The 20,519-nt window shown below is 35.9% G+C and overlaps 4 protein-coding genes across 7 annotated transcripts; 1 reads left to right on the top strand and 3 right to left on the bottom strand.

The window, feature by feature from the left end:
- Positions 1–83: 83 nt before the first annotated feature.
- LOC111451870 (uncharacterized protein At4g15545-like) lies at positions 84–3,333 on the bottom strand. Its single transcript, XM_023092465.1, has 9 exons — positions 2,746–3,333; positions 2,116–2,184; positions 1,638–1,688; positions 1,470–1,536; positions 1,296–1,367; positions 845–1,096; positions 682–727; positions 507–585; positions 84–407 (listed from the first exon to the last, which is right to left on the bottom strand). The coding sequence occupies exons 1-9, from the start codon at positions 3,016–3,018 to the stop codon at positions 315–317; spliced, it is 1,002 nt and encodes a 333-aa protein (XP_022948233.1). The 5' UTR covers positions 3,019–3,333; the 3' UTR covers positions 84–314.
- A 217-nt stretch (positions 3,334–3,550) lies between these two features.
- Positions 3,551–11,035, bottom strand: LOC111451681 (cyclin-T1-3-like). Of its 4 annotated transcripts, none has more exons than XM_023092184.1 (8): positions 10,728–11,035; positions 10,161–10,240; positions 9,750–9,983; positions 8,611–8,692; positions 6,088–6,222; positions 5,450–5,625; positions 5,195–5,346; positions 3,551–4,897 (listed from the first exon to the last, which is right to left on the bottom strand). In XM_023092184.1, exons 3-8 carry the CDS (start codon positions 9,980–9,982, stop codon positions 3,924–3,926), a joined length of 1,752 nt encoding a protein of 583 aa, XP_022947952.1. In that variant the 5' UTR covers position 9,983; positions 10,161–10,240; positions 10,728–11,035; the 3' UTR covers positions 3,551–3,923. The 4 variants fall into 4 exon arrangements, with proteins under 4 accessions (XP_022947952.1, XP_022947953.1, XP_022947951.1 ...); XM_023092185.1 differs by lacking the exon at positions 10,161–10,240 and having other exon boundaries at positions 3,551–4,663; positions 4,736–4,897; XM_023092183.1 differs by lacking the exon at positions 10,161–10,240.
- A 739-nt stretch (positions 11,036–11,774) lies between these two features.
- On the bottom strand, positions 11,775–13,877 carry LOC111451026 (FK506-binding protein 59-like). The gene is made up of 3 exons (XM_023091257.1): positions 13,548–13,877; positions 13,144–13,332; positions 11,775–12,754 (listed from the first exon to the last, which is right to left on the bottom strand). The coding sequence occupies exons 1-3, from the start codon at positions 13,731–13,733 to the stop codon at positions 12,263–12,265; spliced, it is 867 nt and encodes a 288-aa protein (XP_022947025.1). The 5' UTR covers positions 13,734–13,877; the 3' UTR covers positions 11,775–12,262.
- Positions 13,878–19,072: 5,195 nt separating this feature from the next.
- LOC111451539 (auxin-responsive protein SAUR71-like) lies at positions 19,073–19,704 on the top strand. The gene has a single exon (XM_023092012.1). It carries the CDS (start codon positions 19,137–19,139, stop codon positions 19,578–19,580), a length of 444 nt encoding a protein of 147 aa, XP_022947780.1. The 5' UTR covers positions 19,073–19,136; the 3' UTR covers positions 19,581–19,704.
- The last annotated feature ends 815 nt before the right edge of the window (positions 19,705–20,519 follow it).

The following is a 20,519-nucleotide window of genomic DNA, read 5'->3' as shown; positions in this document are numbered from 1 at the left end:
ACTGCTGCAGCTTCAGATGCTACAAAAAAACCACTTGATGGAGGTAAGAAAGAAACCCCTTTGAAATCTATTGCTTCTGTCACTTCGCTAAAAAAACCAAACTCTATTATTTCTACAGGAAAATGAAGTTTCAACTACAAGAGGGTTCGATGTTTTATATTATACAAAAACATAGTGAATCTGCATGCAGCATACATAGGCCTTCAGAGGGAGGAAGGCAGCCGTTCAGAACAAACTTCATGGATTTTCTCTCTAATACTCTAAAAGGAAAGATCCTATTTGGTGTAAATAATCTCAAGAACAGAGAGGGCCTCCTAGTGAACATTGCGGTTAAGCAATCCTTGAAATGACACAAAAAGATCTTTGTTATCCGTCCCAAATATATCTTCTGCTTTTCTTAAAGTTTCCTGGAAGCAAAGGCAGTTGAAACCATTTACTACTAGTAAACAAAAAAGGTCCCAACGAGTAAAAGTTCATAGCAAACTGTTAGAAACCGATAGATTTACCTCTCTGGTCTGCTTTTGAGCATTGAGTTCCTTTATGTTAGAAAGAAAGGCACTAAACTGCTCGTACGACAGACGACTCCTGGAATAAATTACTGATTCATCAGACAACATGTTCTTTTCTACTTCTAAATTTTTAAATTTAAATTAAAAAAAAAAAAGTAAAAAGAAAAAAGACCTGGCTTGGCGGAAAAATTCTTTGCCATCAACTCGAGCAGGGCGACCTACAGCATTTAAGTGCAAAGGGTTTAAAAGAATCGTAATATAAAAAATAAATAAAAAATAAAAAAAGGCACAGAAAGAGATGAAAACTTCAAGACAAAAAATAAAGCTTTCTTTACCAGCCAGTTGACGAGAACGAGGAGGAGAACTTGCAGCTGAAGACTGCTGGCTTGACGGATACCATGGAGATAGTGCAATCCGTCCATCATATGAGGGTTTTGTTGGAGAAGTTGAACCAGACGTTATCTGTGGGGTAGCAACGGTGGAATACCTTCTGGGGGATACACTTGTTGAAATAATCTTTGGAGTTGCAGCGGGAGTGAGCCTTGGGGTGATATATGGCGATGAATATCTTTGTCCAATATGTTTTCCTGTTTAAGATGAAATATCGCCATGAGTGTATAATTTATCCACCATAAATTGAAGACAATTCCTCGAAGATCAACTGGCAGTCAACATTCTCCAGGATTTCAATTAACGCATTGTTTTAAGTATAGATGATTATAATCTAACTGTTATCAATTCTTTATCATCTATAGTTTGCATTGAGCAGGGTAGAATCCACAATACCTCCATCTATTGTGTTTTTCGCATCATTAGAACCACTGAAAGAATGTGAGGCGGGCCCATCTGTTACTTCATCTGAAGTCAGGTGAGAGTTAAGTCCAATTGAACACCAAGAACATAATGGTTTGTTGAGATGTCAAAATTGAAGGAAAACAAGGACAAGGAATTCTATATTACCCTTGACAGTATATGATGCTTTAGGAACTGCTTGATCACATGTCCCAATATCAACAGTTTCAGTTTGCTGTTAAAAGAAGACAACGCAGAAGAAATTATACATGAAGAATTATGCATTATCACATCAGCCGAACATAACTGGAAACATTTATGGACCAGGAAACTTACAGAGGATTCATCACTCAATGATAGCATAAGTTGTCTCTTAAATGTCTCCAGCTGTCAATAGAAAACACACCAGCCTTATGACAAGAAATATGAATTCTAACCAAGTGTAACTTATCAGGCTATCTAAGGAAATAGACAGTGCCTATCTTACTTTTTACTTACCCTAACCCGACTTCCCGATATCCTGACCGAACCCCCATGAAGCCAACTCAGAGTGATAAGCACGAAATATTTTAAGATTTAAAGACGAGATAGGAGGCAAAGAAATCAAGGAATTGTTGATGAATTTATAAGCCAGGCAGATGCTCAAGTCTAGAGGTATCAATGGCGTAATGGGGTCATATGCTAGCTCTTAAAAGGTCTATGAGCAAAACATAAAGAAGTTTTCACTATAAGTTAGACTAGTAGCCAACCAAAGCTAAATGCAACAGAGATATAAAAGTAGCTATTTTCTGTATAAGAGTGATCTCAATCTCACCTTTGCCAAATCACGTCCAAGTTTCTTGGAAGTCGTTGATAGTGAATCCCGTTCCTTGGAAAGCCTCGTCTTCATAAACACAAAAACAAAAAAACAAAATAAATAACAAGTAGTGAAACCAACATTACTTCAAATATGCTTCATTGAGGAACTAGAGAATTAAGCTCAAGAGTTTACCAAAAGCAATGCCAATATTCTATTAGACTTTAGAATCTAAAACCCCAAACCACATTTCCGTACCGCTCTATTCACACGATGTTAGTCCTCAATTAACTTTTATCGCTCAACTCGGAATAGCAGCAAATCAGAAATTCTAAATTCAGGTATGACACCAAGTCTTAAATTCGGATCATCATGTAATAATCAGAGCTAGATGATAATCTATGTTCTGAAGTGCCGATGCTAAGAAGAAAATACGGAATATCTTGGCCTTTCCCGAATTTCGAACCAAAAGCGAAGTACTGAGCTATCACCCATACATCTTCGCGGAAAATTGAGATGCTCCACAATCGAAAAATATCTCAACACAACAGGGATACAGCGACAATCATCGCCATTTCTCCATGATTGGCCAATACAAAAAAACAAATCTTCCAAGCAGTTCCAGTAACAAACACTGTACCCACTTACATTATCATCAAGCGCAATCTGCAACCTAGACTCAGCTTCCTGGTTCGCGTGCTCGAGGTGAGACAACTTCCCCTGCAGGTCGAAGATGGCCCTTTCCTTCTCTTGAAGCTCCTGCTTCATCCTAACCACTTCAGCTTCGAGATTCGAAACACGAGATGCTATCGCCATGGAGGTGATTTTACGAGCAAGATCGAGCTGATCGTATGGATCCGTTGGAATCACCGCCAGAAGCTCATCCGACAGATGGAAATCTAGCCCATCACTCTGCGACATTCTCGATCTCTCCGTTCGAACTCTTAAGAATCACAGACGGAGTAGCGGTAGGTAGAGGATTAAGCAGCAAAAGGGAGACAGACAGAAATCCAGATCGAAGAGGAAAATTAGGGCTTAACAGACGCGAAAAATGTTCAGAAAGAAGAGTATCTTGCGCTCCCTTTTCTTATTGCTTTGGTCCGATTTTGAAATTCGTTGTTTGAAATAAGGGTAGGTAAAGGATAGGATTGAAGTTGTATAGGAAATCTCAAAAGGGGATTTTTGTTTGCTCCCATTTTCAAATTTGTAAGCTTTTCCCTCCAAACTTCAACCCATCCTAAAGAAAGCAAAACGGCTTCATTTTAGTTCTCAACTCCCTCAATTAGGGCTAATTTCAAGAACTTCACTTCAAGTAAGACTGAACAACAAAGTGAACTAAAACATGTTTTTATCACTATCATATTATTTTTCTTGAATCATGCGTTGTATTCATTCATATTAGCACAAGGACCAAGCTGAGATTTGGGTTTTGAAATATTAGTAGCTCGACTTATAAATGAACAATTAATCATCACAATTCTTGTGATGTTGTCGAAGAGACCCTCCAGAGAGTAATTCAAAATCGTTGCTTTGTTAAAGTTGTGAATTACATGAAAGCATAGCAGAAGCTGCCATACAAACATCAGGCTCTAAGAGGATCCGTGGAGAGCGTAGCCCTTAATCTGAATTGCTCAAGTGAACAGCTACATCAAATCTTGGACAATGAGTGATTCTAGGAAAGACTAATACCTAAAACATTCTGAATAAAACTCTGGTGAGCTTGTCAAACATTTATTCTCCGGTGTATGATTCTTGTGGTCGCTCCTGTTTGAGCAGCTGCACCAACACGACACGACACACCTTGCCTTCGCTTTATCTTCAAAAGTCTAGCCTGTGAGCTCCCTGCCTCTCTTGCGACCGTTGTTCGATTTTGGGGACTCCTGATACCCATAACCAACTTCATTAGCATCTGCAAACTCACCTTCTTCCATGTTGCTAGAATCTAGATTGTACAATGGTTGTTGCCGCATTCGTTGAGGATGCTCATCTCTATCATCCTCTCGATGTTTATCTTGATACGAATCCTCGGGTTCCTGTTTATTCGATGACTTATTCCAACTTTGCCTCTGTTCTCGCTTGTTTTTCTCACTGCCAGCAGCCATTTCAACCCCAGCTTCCAACTCCCTTTCAATGAGGTCATCCTCATTCACCAATTCTTTTTTCTGGGTCATACTGCCAAGAGATTTCCTTCGTTTCTCAAGCGCAGCCTTTACTTTATCCTTATCAATCTTGATAGCTTCCTGAGGTTTGCCAAATGTACCTTCTCTAAAATCTATATTTCGTATTACATGTTTGTCTTTCAGTTCCATTGCATCCCTCGTTTCATTTATCTTCATATCGTTTCCAAAATCTACATTTGAACTTCCGATACTACGGTCTTGCTCATCCAATCCCTCTGACATCAGCCTTGTCGAGTTTTGAGCCTTTCCCTTGTCGTGGAAAGCCGATGGCTCCATCTCCTGTCGAACCTTAGATTCACTACCCGTTTTGTGATTGGAAGGACTTCTAAAATTTACATTTGAACTTTCAACACTATGATTCTGCATTGCTCTCGATGGCTGATCACCTGCAAATGAGTGTTCAGATGCTGGCCTAGATGAACCAGCTTTTGAGGTTCCGAGTCTTGAAGTAGCAATACCTGCACCAAGTGCACGACTGTCCGTTACAGCCCGTTCCTCACTGTTAGTAGGAGCTTTTGTTGTGGGTTGATTAGTGGGACCACTTCCAATGTTTCCATCAGCTTCACCAGAAGGTGGCAGTCGATTTTGCTCATAAAGTTCTAACATTTGATTGCTGACTTCTGCAGAAAAAAACTGTTCACTGTTAGAATCGCATCCAGTTATCAAAAGGGAAAATGAGAACAGTTAAACATGTTAAACAGATAATTTTCCAAGCGCATAACTGCTGCGTGAAATTTTTTATCAATAGACAGGTGAACTTTTTTCCTGGCTTAAGCTGTAGGTTTTCACAACATTAGATGTGGGAAACAGAAGGTGAAAAACTGTTGAGCATGCACTTCAATAAAATGAAGTCCAAGGAGCAACATCAGTTTTCGGTGCTCTTCTTGTACATTCAAAGAAAATGCATTGACACTGACCCTCCAGTTGCCGTGGGGTGACATCAAACTCTTGCCACCACACCTTTTCCCCATCTGATGGGAGTTTAACTTTGAGAAATTTGGCAGCAAGGAAAACGGCACCGGCCGCAATATGGTGAGGCTTAAATTGCAAGCAAAGAGATGTCCGCAATCTGCATACCACATCCCCATTTCAAGAAAAGAGAATGGAGAAAAGCCATCTATCTATAGGCAATAACAAAAACCAAGGCATGCAATCTGCCATACAGCCCATACCCATCATTGACGAAATTCCAAGCTACTTGAGCCAAGGCATTTTGAGCAACTTTGAATTTTTTAATTGCCTCAACAAGGGGTTTGTAGGGGTGGTGCACATTAAGATCAAAACCAAGAGTTGCCAGAACAACCCTCTCCCCAAGTAAAATTAACTCTTTTTGCCGTTCATACACCTCCTGCAGGAGATTATGTGAATATGTTTAAATAAATACATGCTTTCATTTTCATCTAACAAGGGAGACAAATTAATCATTTAGTCCAGAGTTGAACTGAACAACCTCCAGATTAATCCGTGATGGCTGTGTCAAACATAATCTTATTTCCACTAAATCCCACCATAGACCAAATTTTTAGCTGCCAGGTGTTCAAACCACAATGCTAATTCTTTTAAATCATAGTCTATTACAATGCTCATTAAAATTTTACAACGTTGCTGAAGCCAAAAGTAAAAGATCTACTAGCCCAATTGTAATTAAGACAAATGGGAAGATGAAAATTATAATAAACAAAGAATAAAGAATCCGGTACTGAAGTTTAGCATAAGCAATAACAACGTCAGAAATGAAAACACATGGGTACAGGTTTCAAGCCACCATGAAATATGAACAGAAAATAGACCCACTCTAACCAATTGATACCTTTTGCCTGATTTTCTGGGCTGCAGTAGGATCTTTTTTGTTGATGATTTCGTACGAAACCATGATAACATCCTTCAATGGGCGAGGGGTTTCTTCAACCTTTCCTGCGAGAAACATACACACTGTCGCAATTGTCTGCAAGAAAATTAAACTAAACTGAGGCACTAAAATAACATCATCTACTCAATACATAATATGAGCTAAACCTTATGCGAAAGGTTGCTCTGCTTCAGATTCCATTTGAACACCTTTTATGTAGCACAACAAAAGGCTTGTAAATGTAACAAATTTTTCAAAAAATGAAAATGACCATTATGCATTCCAACGTACTAGGACTCCTACCTCGCGCATTTTACATGCTAAATGTGAGACAAGAGCTGACAAGTGATCAAAGTCAAAGAAGTGCCAGAAAAATGTGAAAACCGTTTGGAATGAATGTAGGAGGCAGTTAATACATGATTAAATAACAATTGTGAGGTTGAGGACATGCTACTTTGCTGATTCACCAAAAGCTGAAGCTACCAGAGAAGAATTATAAGTTCCATTAAATGTAGGACAGGAAAGGAATCGTATGCCAACAAGGCTGATTGTGCAGTTGAGGGTGTTCTACAGCTGCAATGGATGGGGGAAACGAAATGATAGAATGGAAATGCAAACAAAATTTGGTTGCCTCCATAATGTGGAGGTATGGAAGCTCAATGGATGGAGGAATATTAATAACAACAAAACCCTTGGCTCTAAAACATACTAAGCACAAGTGTATGAACAAGGCCATACATGTATACTATGGATCTGGAACTAATAAGTGGACAACAACACATTATGTGTAGCTCAAGCACATCAAAGACTGAAATGGTCCAGAGATTATAAAACGCAGAATTTAAATCAAAGAGGGAGGACTCATGATCACTGTGATGAAAAATGCCTACCCAACTTAAGTGTAAGAAGAAGGCCATGCAAGTCTTACCACTCGGGACGTAAGAAACAAAGAAATTGATGAAGCAAACGAAGCCAACATAATCAAAGTGGCTTGTGAGCTACTAGATACAAGGTCTCAAACCATGAGAGTGCAGGAAAAATTGAGAAACAGGATGTTGTTGTGCCTCGGTGGACCTAAGCAGTGATGTTTATGCGTGTGTGTAGTTTGAAAAGAAACTAATATTTCATTTTCAAACGGAGAGTACAGAAGAAGGATTACAAAAAGATTCCCTATTTGGCAGAACTTGGCATCAAGCTACAATAACAAGATTTTTAGTTAAGAGTACAAAAACAGAAAAAAAATTAACAGGGTTCCTACAGGTGACTCGACTAGTATTTTCCCCTCAATTTTTTTTCCTTTCAAAACACAGTCTCCATTAAACGGTTATCACCCTATTGAACCAAAATATTTCACTTGGCCTTTGAAGCAATGATGTATGTTATATGAACAAACCAACTTCCATAAAGACCATAAGGTGACCTTTTTTTCCGTTTTGGATAAGAAACCAATTTCCATAAAGACAAATGAAAGTAAAAGGGAAGGACCTACAAAAGAGAATGGCACAGCCAAAGGAGAAGTTGGAAAAAGTAGAAACAATACGATGGTGTTCCTTAAAAGAAAACTAATAGACAAACCAACTTTCTAGATACTCAACTCGGATTTCAGCGTAAACAAGGTAGGTTCACTCCTGATTAGGCTGACTACTGACTTTACGAGAGCTAGTGAGCGGTTCTTTTGAGCGAGAAGCAGGCATCTCTACGTTGCACTGTTCAACAAATGAGCAAATTGTTGTGCAACTGCCTCTCACCAGTGTAAGAAAGGGATGTATAAAAACCTTTTCTTTTAGGATACCCCGGAACAACTCAGTAATAAAAAAAAAAGAGCAACTTCTCAAATGAGTTGAGTAGAATGTTAACATGCACCAATCCCTAAACCTCTTCCTATTTCTATATCAAGGCTCAAAAGACTTTAAAAAAATTTGTCAAAGTCAATGACCTCTATTGAAACAAAAGGTCCAAATTGACTAGCTACATCATCCTGCAAATGCTCAAACTCTGGACCCTAGGCAAGCCAAAAGTCTAACTATGTATCGTCATTCCCTATAAGTCGGAAAAAATTTGAGATTGCACAATTTATATATCGATGAGAAATTCCATCATAGAAGAGGTTTGGGATTCCTACGTGAGCAACAGAACAATAGATGCCCATGGTCCATGGACATCAAATTTCCACATCAGTCATCCACGGGCTCTCATAATAAAGTCTTCAACTTATCAGGAAAAAGCTTCTATGATCAAAATTGAACTTGCAATCCATAAAGCTCCATAATGCTCAAAATTGAACTTACATATCATGATCGAATTCACAATGCAGCTTTAAAAGGTTTTTTTTTTTCCTTCAGCATCTGAAGTTTTCCAAAAAGAGTTGATGGAGATATGCTAGTAAAACAAAAATATATCATTTCTCCACCTTGAGAGAACAATTCTCTGTCTTGTGCACACAAAATAAATATTTCTCAACAAAAACTGGAAGAATGAACTTACCCTTCGGTCATTCTTTGCATGAGACTGTCGAAGGAAGAACCTATGGCAAAAAATTATTGCTGTAGCGATGGTTACCTGGGGGCTGCATAATAAATACAAAAATCACAATGGACTGCATAATAGCTTAAATAATTAACTGCAAAATAGATACAAAGATCACAATGGATTGAATAATAATTTGAGATAATTTGAGATAATAGAATAGTAGATCGTAGTTAGAGACAAAGAAAAGCAAACTGGTAGCAATATCTCCCTTAAATTTGGGTTAACATTGTCAATACCGTCAATACTGAAATTTGGTTTCAAACAAACCAATGAACCTTCAAAGAAAAGCATTTAGTATGGCAAAAAGGGTTAGATCACATGAACATTAGAGCTTTTTATTGTTGGATCCTTTCTTCTTTATTTGCAAATTATTTTCATAATGATATTTGAATGAATTGGGGAGCATTTATTTTCACCCCTTGGCATTTTTCTTTTGATTCATATGCTTTTTTAAAACTTTCCATGAGAGTTTGTACTCAATATTTTTTATATTTACAAATCAATGAAAAGTTTGTTTCTTGTCCATATATATATATAGCAAGTATCATCCATTCAAATTTCCATGGGTGAAAAAACTTGCGGTAGCCAAAGATAACCAAATATTCATCCATGAGAAAATTTTTGCATCGCAAAACACACCCTTTGTGACCCCAAAAATAAAAGACAAATAAATGGAAGAAATATGTTGAAAAGAGCCAAGCTTATCAGGGAGAAGGTGGAGAGAGAGAGAGAGAGACACACACACACACAAAAGAACGGAGAAAGAGAGGAAGCTGCTTGAAGCAATTCAATAAAATTTATTTGTTGATATAATAAATGCATTTACATATTCGGCTAGATCTAAATAAGACAATAGCATAAGGAACTGGAGTATAGAAAAAGCTCTAGAGTGTATTTACTCTCTCTCTCTCTCTCTCTTTAACACTTGGAAATAAATCAAATCAGGGAGTGAATGGACCGAGTTTCTTGAAGGCTCTAAATAAAGTGAAATGACAGTTAAAAGGGAAAAAATTGAATGCCTTTCACTGGAGAAACAGAATAGAAGGCATAAGTCTACAGGCAATAACACATTTACAGATCTTTAGAATACTCACACTTTAAGTCTCATTCCCAAATCTTGGAGAAATGTACAATATGATTTCCGTAAATATGTCTCCTTTTTCAAGTCAATCCCATCTTGTCTAGAAGGTGAATACTCTTCTAATTCCTTCCTAGAAAAATACCATCGAGAACCATCCTCCAACCCATCCTGTGATTGCTTTGAATCACTATTTTCATAAATTGCCTGATGCGATGGCTCAGTAGACGATAAATTCTCCATGTGCATACTGTTACAGAAGGTGCATAGACAATAATAGTTGATTCAGGAAACCAAAAGTTAGATACACCAAATCCAGTAACTTACAAATTACAACCTAAAACCATAAGACATATTTGAAACCAAAATAAAATATTTAAAATTCAAACAAATGATGATGATAAACTTTCTTGTGAATTAGCAATACCAAATAGTATAGAGTAAGCAGCCACAACTCCGATCATTTTTAACTACTAGTTTCAGGTGGAGAAACTGGGAGCTTTGACACTGAAAAGATACAAAAATTCTCTCTAAGAAAAGTTTCAAAGGATAGTGCATCTCCATGAAAAGCTACCAAACGCGAACTACAGTGCTCATCAAATGCCCAACACCCCAAACTCCACGAGAAAATTAAATCCGTCAGGCTCCTCTGAACATTACATAACGAGAAAAATAAAAGGAAAAACCCAAAACATTTCATTTCCCCCCTCCCCTCAGTTCGATAAAAACTTTCCATTCAATTCTGTATCAAAGGCTAAAGCAAGGGCAAGTGCATTCCAGAAAGGACCCAATATCCCAAGCAAGAGAACCAATAATAACATAACCTTTTTAATGCAACAATCATAACAGAAGACACCGAGTATTTCCCAAACTAAAATTCAGATTCAAAGGAACAAAAATTGCGCAAACAAAAGAACAGCTCGTACACATACGAGATTGACAATCAAGTAATCAAAGTTAAACAAGTATAGGGTAATGATGCGATTGAAATTACCTTTAAAACCTGGACGAAGAGAAGGAAAGAAATTGTCCAGGAATTGCAAGGACTCGGGCAATTGCTGCAGTAGAAGGAGATAAATTAGGGGCAAAAATAATGAGGGCAGGTGAAAATGCCCAGAAAAATAATAAGAATTTGGCAATGGTTGATTAGGGTTTATGAGGAAGATAGAACAGAAAGCACTCGACAGTGAACTAAGCTCAGAATTTTTATGGAAACTTGGGCCTTCTCCATTCTCACGCTGCTTTCGTACGATGGGACGAACCTCCCAAAATAATAATAACAATAACAAAATAACTGATAATATTTGGTTTATGTATTTTAAAAGTTTTTCACTCTTATCAATTTATATAAATTTAATAAACTTTAGAATATACTCTTATAATTTAAATTTTTATTTTATAATTGGTTAAATTTGTAATTACATATTTTTAAAATTAATTATTAAAACTCTTATAATTTATATTAATTAAATTATATAAAATAGCCGTATATATATATATATATAAATAAATTTGAATGAAAATTAATAATATAAGCCACCATAATTAATGTATGTAAATATAAATAAAATAACTTAAAAGCCTAATAAATTATACTAAGATTTCAAGCCAGAGAATTCTTTTGATTGCTCGGAAGCAACCTTAGCCTATTCCCAAAACCATCCATCTCTTCGAGCAATTCATAGTGGCTACTCATCCCGATCAGACGAATGCCAAGACTGGTACAATAATATTAGCATTTCGCCATTTCCACTCTTAAATTATAACAACTCAAGCCCACCATTAGCCGATATAAGAGTGTGGAAATGAAAACGAAGCATTCCTTGTAAGGGTGTGGAAACCTCTCTCTAGTAGGCGCGTTTTACAACTGTGAGGTTGACGATGATACGTAACAGGCCAAAACGAATCATATCTGTTAGCGGTGAGCTTGAGCTGTGTAGCTAGCCAGACACAAAGAAAACAAGCCAGACACAGAAAACAAGACACTGACAAAGAAACAAAGGAACACAAGTAAACAACAGAGGTAGAGGTACATCAAGGAGCAGTTAATGAATGATTCATTCAGTTATCATCATTACAAGTATTTGTTCTTCCAAATATCATGAAATTTGAAGCTTATGTGTTGTTGAGTCTACCATCAATTGGTGGCGAACTGCGAATGATAACATATGTACCATATCTTCTCAGGAAACAGAAACATGTATCGAACAGCAGATACCAGAAATATCATCCATGTCCAAGACATCAATCCTACAGGATTGTCCATTTCTGATAACCACTTAGACATTGATGTTTTGCAGCACACATTACTCGAACCAATCTGTTTAAATCTTATGTGCAGAGGTTGCTCGTCGATCAGATTCACAGTGCTAATTTTGCTCGTAACCAAATACATGTTACACAGCTCTGAAGGTCTCAACAATACTGATCTTACACGTGAATTTCCAAATCCACAATGGTCAGAGTTGCTCATTGTGTCATTTTTCTATCAAGACAGCAAAACATTTGATTGTATGATGCATCGTCAGCTCATTTCACGGATTTAACGCCAACTGTTCTAAGACGAAAACGAAATTGAGGTCCAGACTCTTCTTCCTCATCATCGTCATCATCTTCACTAGAATCATCCTCAACTATATCCCAACGTCCATAATCTAAAGTTGAATGTCCTTTTGGTTTTGGGATTGTTTGCCAGCCCTTAGGATCTAGGTCAGTTGTGACCTTCTTGCCCTGTAGTTGAGGGGCAACAACTTCACTTTTACTAATCATTTTGACCTCAGCTTTCTGATTGCCACCTCCTTTAGATACTCCACCGTTGCCCTGAGCTGCCTGGATAACGGTATTGTTTGTCAAATTGCTATTGAGCTTAGGTTTCTGTACTTGCTCAATACATGGAGCTACAACATTTTCTTTTCCCTCATTGCACTTCTCATTGGCTGCATATGCATTGAACTGAACATCATAGTCGTCTTCGTCCTCCTCCTCTAGCTCCGCTTCTGATTCGAGTATTGGAGCAAGTGACTTGAGCAGAAAAAAAGATGACTTACCAATGGCCGCAAGCATGATAGTATGTATTAAACAAAATCTAGCTCTAGCTCTATCTCTACTTCTGATTCGAGTATTGGAGCAAGTGGCTTAAGCAGAAAAAGAAGCATAATAGTATACATTAAACAAAATCACGCAAGAACCATAAGTTGAAGATAGAACAAGATTCAACCATTTCTTTCACTTTCAAAAAACAAAACAAAAGCCCAGCAATCAATCACAACAGCATCTTGCAGACTTGCAGTAATACAAACAAAATGAATTCTAATACAACTCGTTCACCATAGACATTATAAATTAACAAGATCAAAATGAAAACTATGACATAACAAACAGCATGATAAGAAAAAGTAGTAAGGGCATACCAATTGTGTCTTGAGACGAGTTTGAAGATTCTGATAAACTTCTGATGATGGGTTCAATTCTATAAGTCTGTTGACATCAAAGAGAGCAGAATGATATTCCTCGAGAGTGACGAGAGTCTGGGCACGGAGCATTAGCGCTCCAGTGTGATTGTGATCGAGTTCAAGAACCCACGTGCATTCTTCTGCTGCCTAAAATGGAATCAACAGAGTTATCAGGCATGGAGGGGTTTGATTGCCATGATTTAAAGCTCAATATTCAATTTAATCATGTCTAAACACTACAGTTTCGAAATAAGAATTCAATATCGTAATAACAGCAACAGAAATTGTTCATCGGGAATCAAGACATGGACACAAATCCCCAAATTAAACAGTGGGCTGTTATTGGTTCGAGATAGATTTACCTTCTTAAAATCATGAAGTTTCAAGTGACAAGCAGCCCTATTACTATGAAGCGAAATCCTCTGGGGCAAGGTCGTGGCCATGGCAAGCGCTTCAGTGTAAAACCTAAGGGCTTCGAGATAGACCCCCTCGCGATACATCTGGTGGGCTCGCTCGATCTTGCTCAAGGGTGCGGTGGCCATAGGCATTGAAATCCAACCCTAATGTACAAAACCCCAAATCAAATGAACTCGAACTAATCAAATTCGGTCTGAGTTCGTGTTGAAAGAAACGGAAATTGAAGAAGAAGAAGAAAGGAGACGCTCCCTATGGCAGACAGCAGAACCAGAACCCCCGACCGATAAATTATTTTATTTCAAGTTTTCAAATTTGGTTTAAACCTTTTATTATTATTATTATTATTATTATTTAGGCTTACATTTTATTTTACTTTATTTTGCCATAATATATGAATCTCTAAAATGTTAAGAGATTTTAAAATTATATAAACAAGATTGAAAGAAACAATAATATTATTATTATTTAATTACAAAATTTTAAATTTAATCTCTAAAATCGTACGGTGTGTGTTGATTCAAAAAGCCCGCCCACTTTCTGTCTCAAACCAAACGTGATGGGCCCAACCCTTGTTTGCTTTTGGCCCAACAACAACAATAGGCAATAATAAAATACTTTCCTTTAATCAATTAAAAACACATTTTTAACATTTTTAAATAATTCAAACGTTCTTCCAAAACTAACCTCCAAATTATATCATATACGGTGATGGTTAGAGTCAAAACAAAGCATTTCAACACGTAGTTAGAAAAATAAGAGAACAAGGACTCATCATTCATCTCGACCCAATCACCAAACTCATCTTATATATTGTCGGGTCTAGCCCTAGTTCTGATACCATCCACTTTGGCCCGTTACGTATTGTTATCAGTCTCACTATGTTTCATTTCTCTTTTCAACCGATGTGGGATCTCACGATCCACCCTCCTTAGGTGGCCCAAGCATCATCGTTGACACGCCACTTACTGTTACCATTTATAACAACCTATGTCCACCGCTAACAGACATTGTCCATTTTAACCTGTTGCCTATCGTCATAAGATTCATAGTTTTAAAATCTATTTGGATGGTCACAATTGCACGGTTGAAACAATGCAAAGCACGGCCCCTTTTATTGAAAAATAAAACACAATTTCTATAGTTTCTTGTTTTGATGTTATTAAATTTTCTCCCATTTCACACTCTAAATACAACATTTAAGTGTCCAAGTGGGCTATTTTAAAGGCCAACATAATTGGAGCACAAATTTCTTCGCCTACATTAAACACACAATCAATGCCCAACAACTTTACTGGTCAATACAATTTGATATTTCAGCTTTGTTGTCGCAATTTTCCCCCACACAGACCATACTTGTTACCTTTTTTCTTCCTCCTTTTTCAAAAGCTTTCCGGATGTCACATTCGATTCGATTCTAAATCTCCCAAACGTACATACACAGAGTAAAATTTGAACATCACGCCTGATTTGACTCCAAATCTTTGCAAACGTGCACAGATGGAGTAAATATTTGACGTGTCGATTTAGTTTCTTCATCTTATTTTCTCGAGACTAGTACTGAACTCTATTGGATAGGACGAGCCACATTTAAAGCCCAAACATAAACTCTTTAATCGGCTATGATTTAGTTGTGATTTATTCAGACTATGGTCGAGTAGACTGGGAGTTGCGTTGTTGAATATTAAATTATTTATTTATTTTAAAATATGGGTTGTGAAAAAAAAAACAATAAGTGTATGGAAGTAAGCAGAAAAGAAGAGCCATAAAAAATAAAAAAAATAAATAATAGATAGAAATTAGGGGTGGGGATACCCAGTGAGCAATGCCACGTAGCCAAGGGTGAAATTAATGGCTCAGCTTCCCAGACGGCTCGGTTAGACTTGACCACTCTCACATTTATAAATATTTCCTTCTACAAAAAGTATCCTACTTCAAAATTTTAATAAATAACTTTAAATTTTCAAAAAAATAAAAAAAAATATTTAAACCTTTACTTTTAAAAAATAACTTTATTTTGAAATAATCTATGAATTGTTCATATATTGATAAGAATTTTTTTGAATATTTTTTACAAAAAAAAATTAATATATAAATAAATCAAAATTATATTTGAACGAGAGTGATCCTGATAATAAGATAGTTACAAAAATACTTAAGAGAATTCACCATTATTTTTTGGAGATACATTTTTTATATATTAACAGAGCTCTTAAGAAGCATATGAATACGGGTTGATTAGTGACAATAGTCTTTACTCTTAGAACTAATTTAATGATTTACGGGGTCGGGACCCATAAATTCAAAAGATCATCCGTACAAGGGAGGGTTTCAACGGATCCACCAATAATTCCACTACCCTTTTATTTTCTCATTCATTCATTTATTTTTTTTTTACCAACCTTAAATAATTTTAATAAAATAATTAAAAACGGTGGGAGCATTTCATTTTCAAAGAATTAGTACAAAAATAGTCGGTTTCGAAATTTGAGTCCTTAAAAATAGAATTAAAATAATAAAAGATTTGAAATTTTGAGAACTCTTTGGAATTTTGGAGTTAATTAAAATATATATATATATCCCCAACCAAAATTAATCACAGCCGTTTACTTTTATACACGAATGTGAAATTAATATTTTAATATTAATTATTGGACCATTTAACCGACAAAAAATTAATTAGTATAAACAAAATTGATTAAATTTGGACTTTTATCACTTCAAAATGTCTACGTTGGTCCCATAAACGATGACCAATTTAGTCCGTGTTTTAAAATTTAAACATAAATTTAATTTATGATTATATTCGAAAAATTTAGTAAAATTAAGAAGTTTTCACGTCTTTATGAAAACAATGTTTTATTTTTCTTTTCCTGCAAGATCTCACAATCCACTCTCATTTGTGGGAATGTCATTTTTTTTTTTTTTAATTTGGATGAAAATAATATTTAAAAATTTTCATAAACTAAGATAAATATTTTATTTTGAGGAAAAATCCAAAAACAATGCTTTATGTCCTCATATTCTAGTTTTGTCCGAACCCTGAAGTTTCCTTGTATTTTCCTTCCTTTTTAACTCATTCACCGTGCCCTTCAAATAAATAAATAATTTAAATAAATAAACAATTAAATCCAAATAACTTTATATGTATAATAATAATATTGCCCCAAAATCCCCACAATCCGATTCAATAAAGACACCGCCTTTAATGCACTTTTACGATAAGCTATGCGCATCAAAATCCCCCCTCAACTCACAGTTTTATATTCTTTTTTTAATTTAATACAAACAAAACAATTTTTTTCCGCACCTCATTCATAAAAATTCTAAATTTAAAATAAATATAATGAATTTATTCCGATTCTAAATCTTAATATGATTATTGTAATGAGAGGATTGTAATTGGAATATTAGCGTCCTTCCACTTAGCTTTTTATTTACTAACCAAAAGCTTTATAGATAGATAAGGGAAATCTTGGTTGGAGATTTAGTTAAAAGTTAAAACTTTTTAAGCAAGCAGCACATAATGGTTAGAATATTAATGTTAATCTAAAATCTAAAAATTCTTTAGAATATTATTTATTTATTTTTGATTTAAAATTGAGTGGAAAGGGATGATGTGATTGGGGGAAAAATGGAGGAGGGAAGTGGAGGGATAGATGGAGAGCATAATAGTTGGGCGGAGGTTGGTGGTGGGACAATTAGGGTTTCAAATTTGGGCAATCCATTAAACAATTTATATTTCTATGATGCCTCATCTATTTTGGCTTTTGATTTCTCATAAGGCCGTTTAACCCTACCTTTTTTTTCTTCTTCTTCTTCTTCTTCTTCTTCTTCTATCAATTTAAATATTCCTTAACCCTAATTCCAATTTTAATTGTGGAATTTGATTTTGAGAATCTAGTCACCCATCTACCTTTTTTTCTCGTAGATACTCATGTGGATGCTATATAGTGTCTAACGCGCTTTCATCCTTAGATTGAAGTATGTGTCAAGTTGAGGTAGAGTAGACTGCATATCTCTATAAAGAATTTTTCATACCCTTGTAAAGAATTTTTCATGTAGGGTCTCACATTTTGTGACAAATCTATACCTACTATGGTATTGAGGATGTACACAATTGAGACTAGACTAAACTTGATTGCATTTGGTTTGTCCTTGTCTTCCAATTCATCTCTCTCTAACTTAATAAGTTACAGTTGGTTCGCTAAATCGATATTTAAAACGTCAATATAAAGATGAGTGGAGAAAGAATTAGATTAAGTTAATATGGAAATTGAAAGGGTTGACTAAAAGTTGAAATGAAAATAAATTGAAAGCATAGGCATGTCCTTGAATGGAATATGTAAAGAGTGTTACCAAACAGAAGAAAAGGGGAGATTGCGTAGAAAAATAAAAAGAAAGGAGCTTTGAGTGGGGGCCTCACCGGTTCCTTGTACTTTTCTCCTTGTACCTTTTGACCGTACGGCATCACGGATAGGACCTCCCAATCCCTTTCTTCATTTTCTTTCTTCCTTTTCTTTCTTCGTTTTCTTTCTAGAATTTTTTTTAAAAAAATTCTTATGGTTAATACATAAATACAATTAATAGATATAAAAAATGAGGTAGATTTAAAAATTAAATAGACGTTGTAAGTGGTTTCAAATTATTGGTCCTATCGTACCACGGTTGAATCATATTAATTTATTTCCCATGCTTATCTTCTAATCAACTCTCCACATAGTGTGGCGGATATTATTAATCAACAACCCCACCACCACTCTCATCCTGCCACCTGTCCGCTATTTTCTTTCCTTTTTTTCAATTTCTTTCTAGAACATACTAATAAATTAAAGAAATAAAACAAACAATTATATTATTAAATTACTTACTTAAAAATAGAAATTATTTTGTATTTTTATCCCATGGCCCATCCGGAAAATTGGGCTGAAACTCACGACTACACGTCGACTTTGGAGCGTCGATATCACGCGTGGGTGAAGGAAGGTGGTGGAGAAAATGAGATAAACAGGGAATCCAAATCACGGAACTGTACTGAAATGCGCTACGGAAATAACTATAATTCCTCACATTAAAATAAATAATTAAATAATTTCCTTGTTGGTCTGCGTGCTTCCACTTCTTGTCTTTTTTAATTTTTTTTATTTTAACTAAGTTTTTGTCCATTTTGATTTTCGTGATTTTCGTTTTTTTTTTTTTTTTTTTTTTTTTTAAAAAAAAATTTAAAAAAAATGTTAATTTTGATAGAAATTAACAAATTAAAAAAAATATCTGATCCCTTTTCTATTTTTTTTTAAATTATATTTTGAGAAAGTAAAGTGGAAAGTACGTTGCTACCTGTACCTCTCAACCTTCCCTTTCATTTCAATTTCATAATCAATTCCTTTTCATTTTTTAAAATTAATTAATTAATTAATTTCTCCTCTTCCACTTTATATACAAACACTCATTCCATCTCTTTCCCAAACCCCAAATCTCCCCATCCCTTCTCTCTCTCTCTCTCTCCCCTCTGCAACATTCTTGTTTCCCACTCCGTTATGAAGCACCTCATCCGCCGTCTCTCCCGCGTCGCCGACTCCTCCCAGTCCCACTACTGCCTTCTCCACTCCCATTCCGCCGCCGCCGCCCGCCGCCCCGGCCGCGCCCACTCCTTCCGTGCCGCCGCCGCCAACAAATTCCGCCGCTCCAGATCCGAAGGCGCCGTCCCGGTCCCCCAGGGTCACGTCCCGGTGTACGTCGGCGACGAGATGGAGCGGTTCGCCGTGAGCGCGGAACTACTGAACCACCCGGTTTTCGTTACTCTACTAGAGAAATCCGCTCAGGAATACGGTTACGAACAGAAAGGCGTCCTTCGAATACCCTGCCACGTGCTGGTGTTCGAGCGGGTCCTAGAGGCCATCCGAATCGGCGACCAGGAGTCACGTGACCTCCAGAGTATTCTCTCGTCTCTCTCCAATCCGGATTTTCTTTCTTTTTCTTGAATCTGTTTTGTAGACATGGATGGATGATGGATGGTGTTAGTTTGTGATGTAAATAGGAAACAGCCTTCCGTGATCTTTTGGGATCCGGGAAGATGAACAGAGATTTGAAGTTTTTTGTTTGTGATTTTTGTGGATTCATTTTGAAATTGATACTGAAATCGGATTATTTTGTTGAATGGATCTGAAAAGGTTCGTTGGTGGAATGAAAAATGTGTTTGGGAAAGAGGCATGCCGTCGTCGCCTCACCAGAAAAATGAATTGACCACACACTTTCTCGGTGAACAAACAAACTTCCGAAACACCCTCCGTACCAATGTACCACTCCTCGCCGCTCATCCCGGGATTTTCTTTTTTTTCTTTTTTCCTTTTTCCAAAACTTTATATATATATATATATTCTAGACTGTTAGGTCAAGGGCGCTCTCTCAACAACTTTGTAGAATAGAGCTACAATCCAACTCTATTCTATCTCGTAAGATTATTATAAATTTTTTAAAATATTATATGTTTTTAATAGATATTAATAATATGGTGTGACGTATAAATGTTTAACCAAATGGATAACAATTCGTATACACTCTTAAAAAAAATTTAGTGGTGGTAATTCAAGGTTCACCAGAGCCATCCACATAACTAATTAGATCATCAGTTTGTCCCAAATCTTTATGATGTAAAGGCAGAAAGTTTATTATAATTTTTGAAATAATAATAATATTGTTAAAACAAATGAAGAATTTAATTATTTTTACTTAATTTAGCCAATGAAATGGTAGATCAATTTGCTTCAATTACAAAAACAATAAATGGTAAAAATGATTTTGTTAAAAACATTATCAAATTGAAAGTATATAGATTAAGATATTCACTAAACAAAGTGTTTTTTTTTTTTTTTTTTTTTTTTTTTTTTTTTTTTTTTTTTTTTTTTTTTTTTTTTTTTTTT

Source organism: Cucurbita moschata, unplaced genomic scaffold, assembly GCF_002738365.1.
Source record: "Cucurbita moschata cultivar Rifu unplaced genomic scaffold, Cmos_1.0 Cmo_Scf00013, whole genome shotgun sequence".
Taxonomy (NCBI): Eukaryota; Viridiplantae; Streptophyta; class Magnoliopsida; order Cucurbitales; family Cucurbitaceae; genus Cucurbita; species Cucurbita moschata.
Note: the sequence above shows the minus strand (reverse complement) of the source record. Positions and strands in the feature narration are given on the sequence as shown.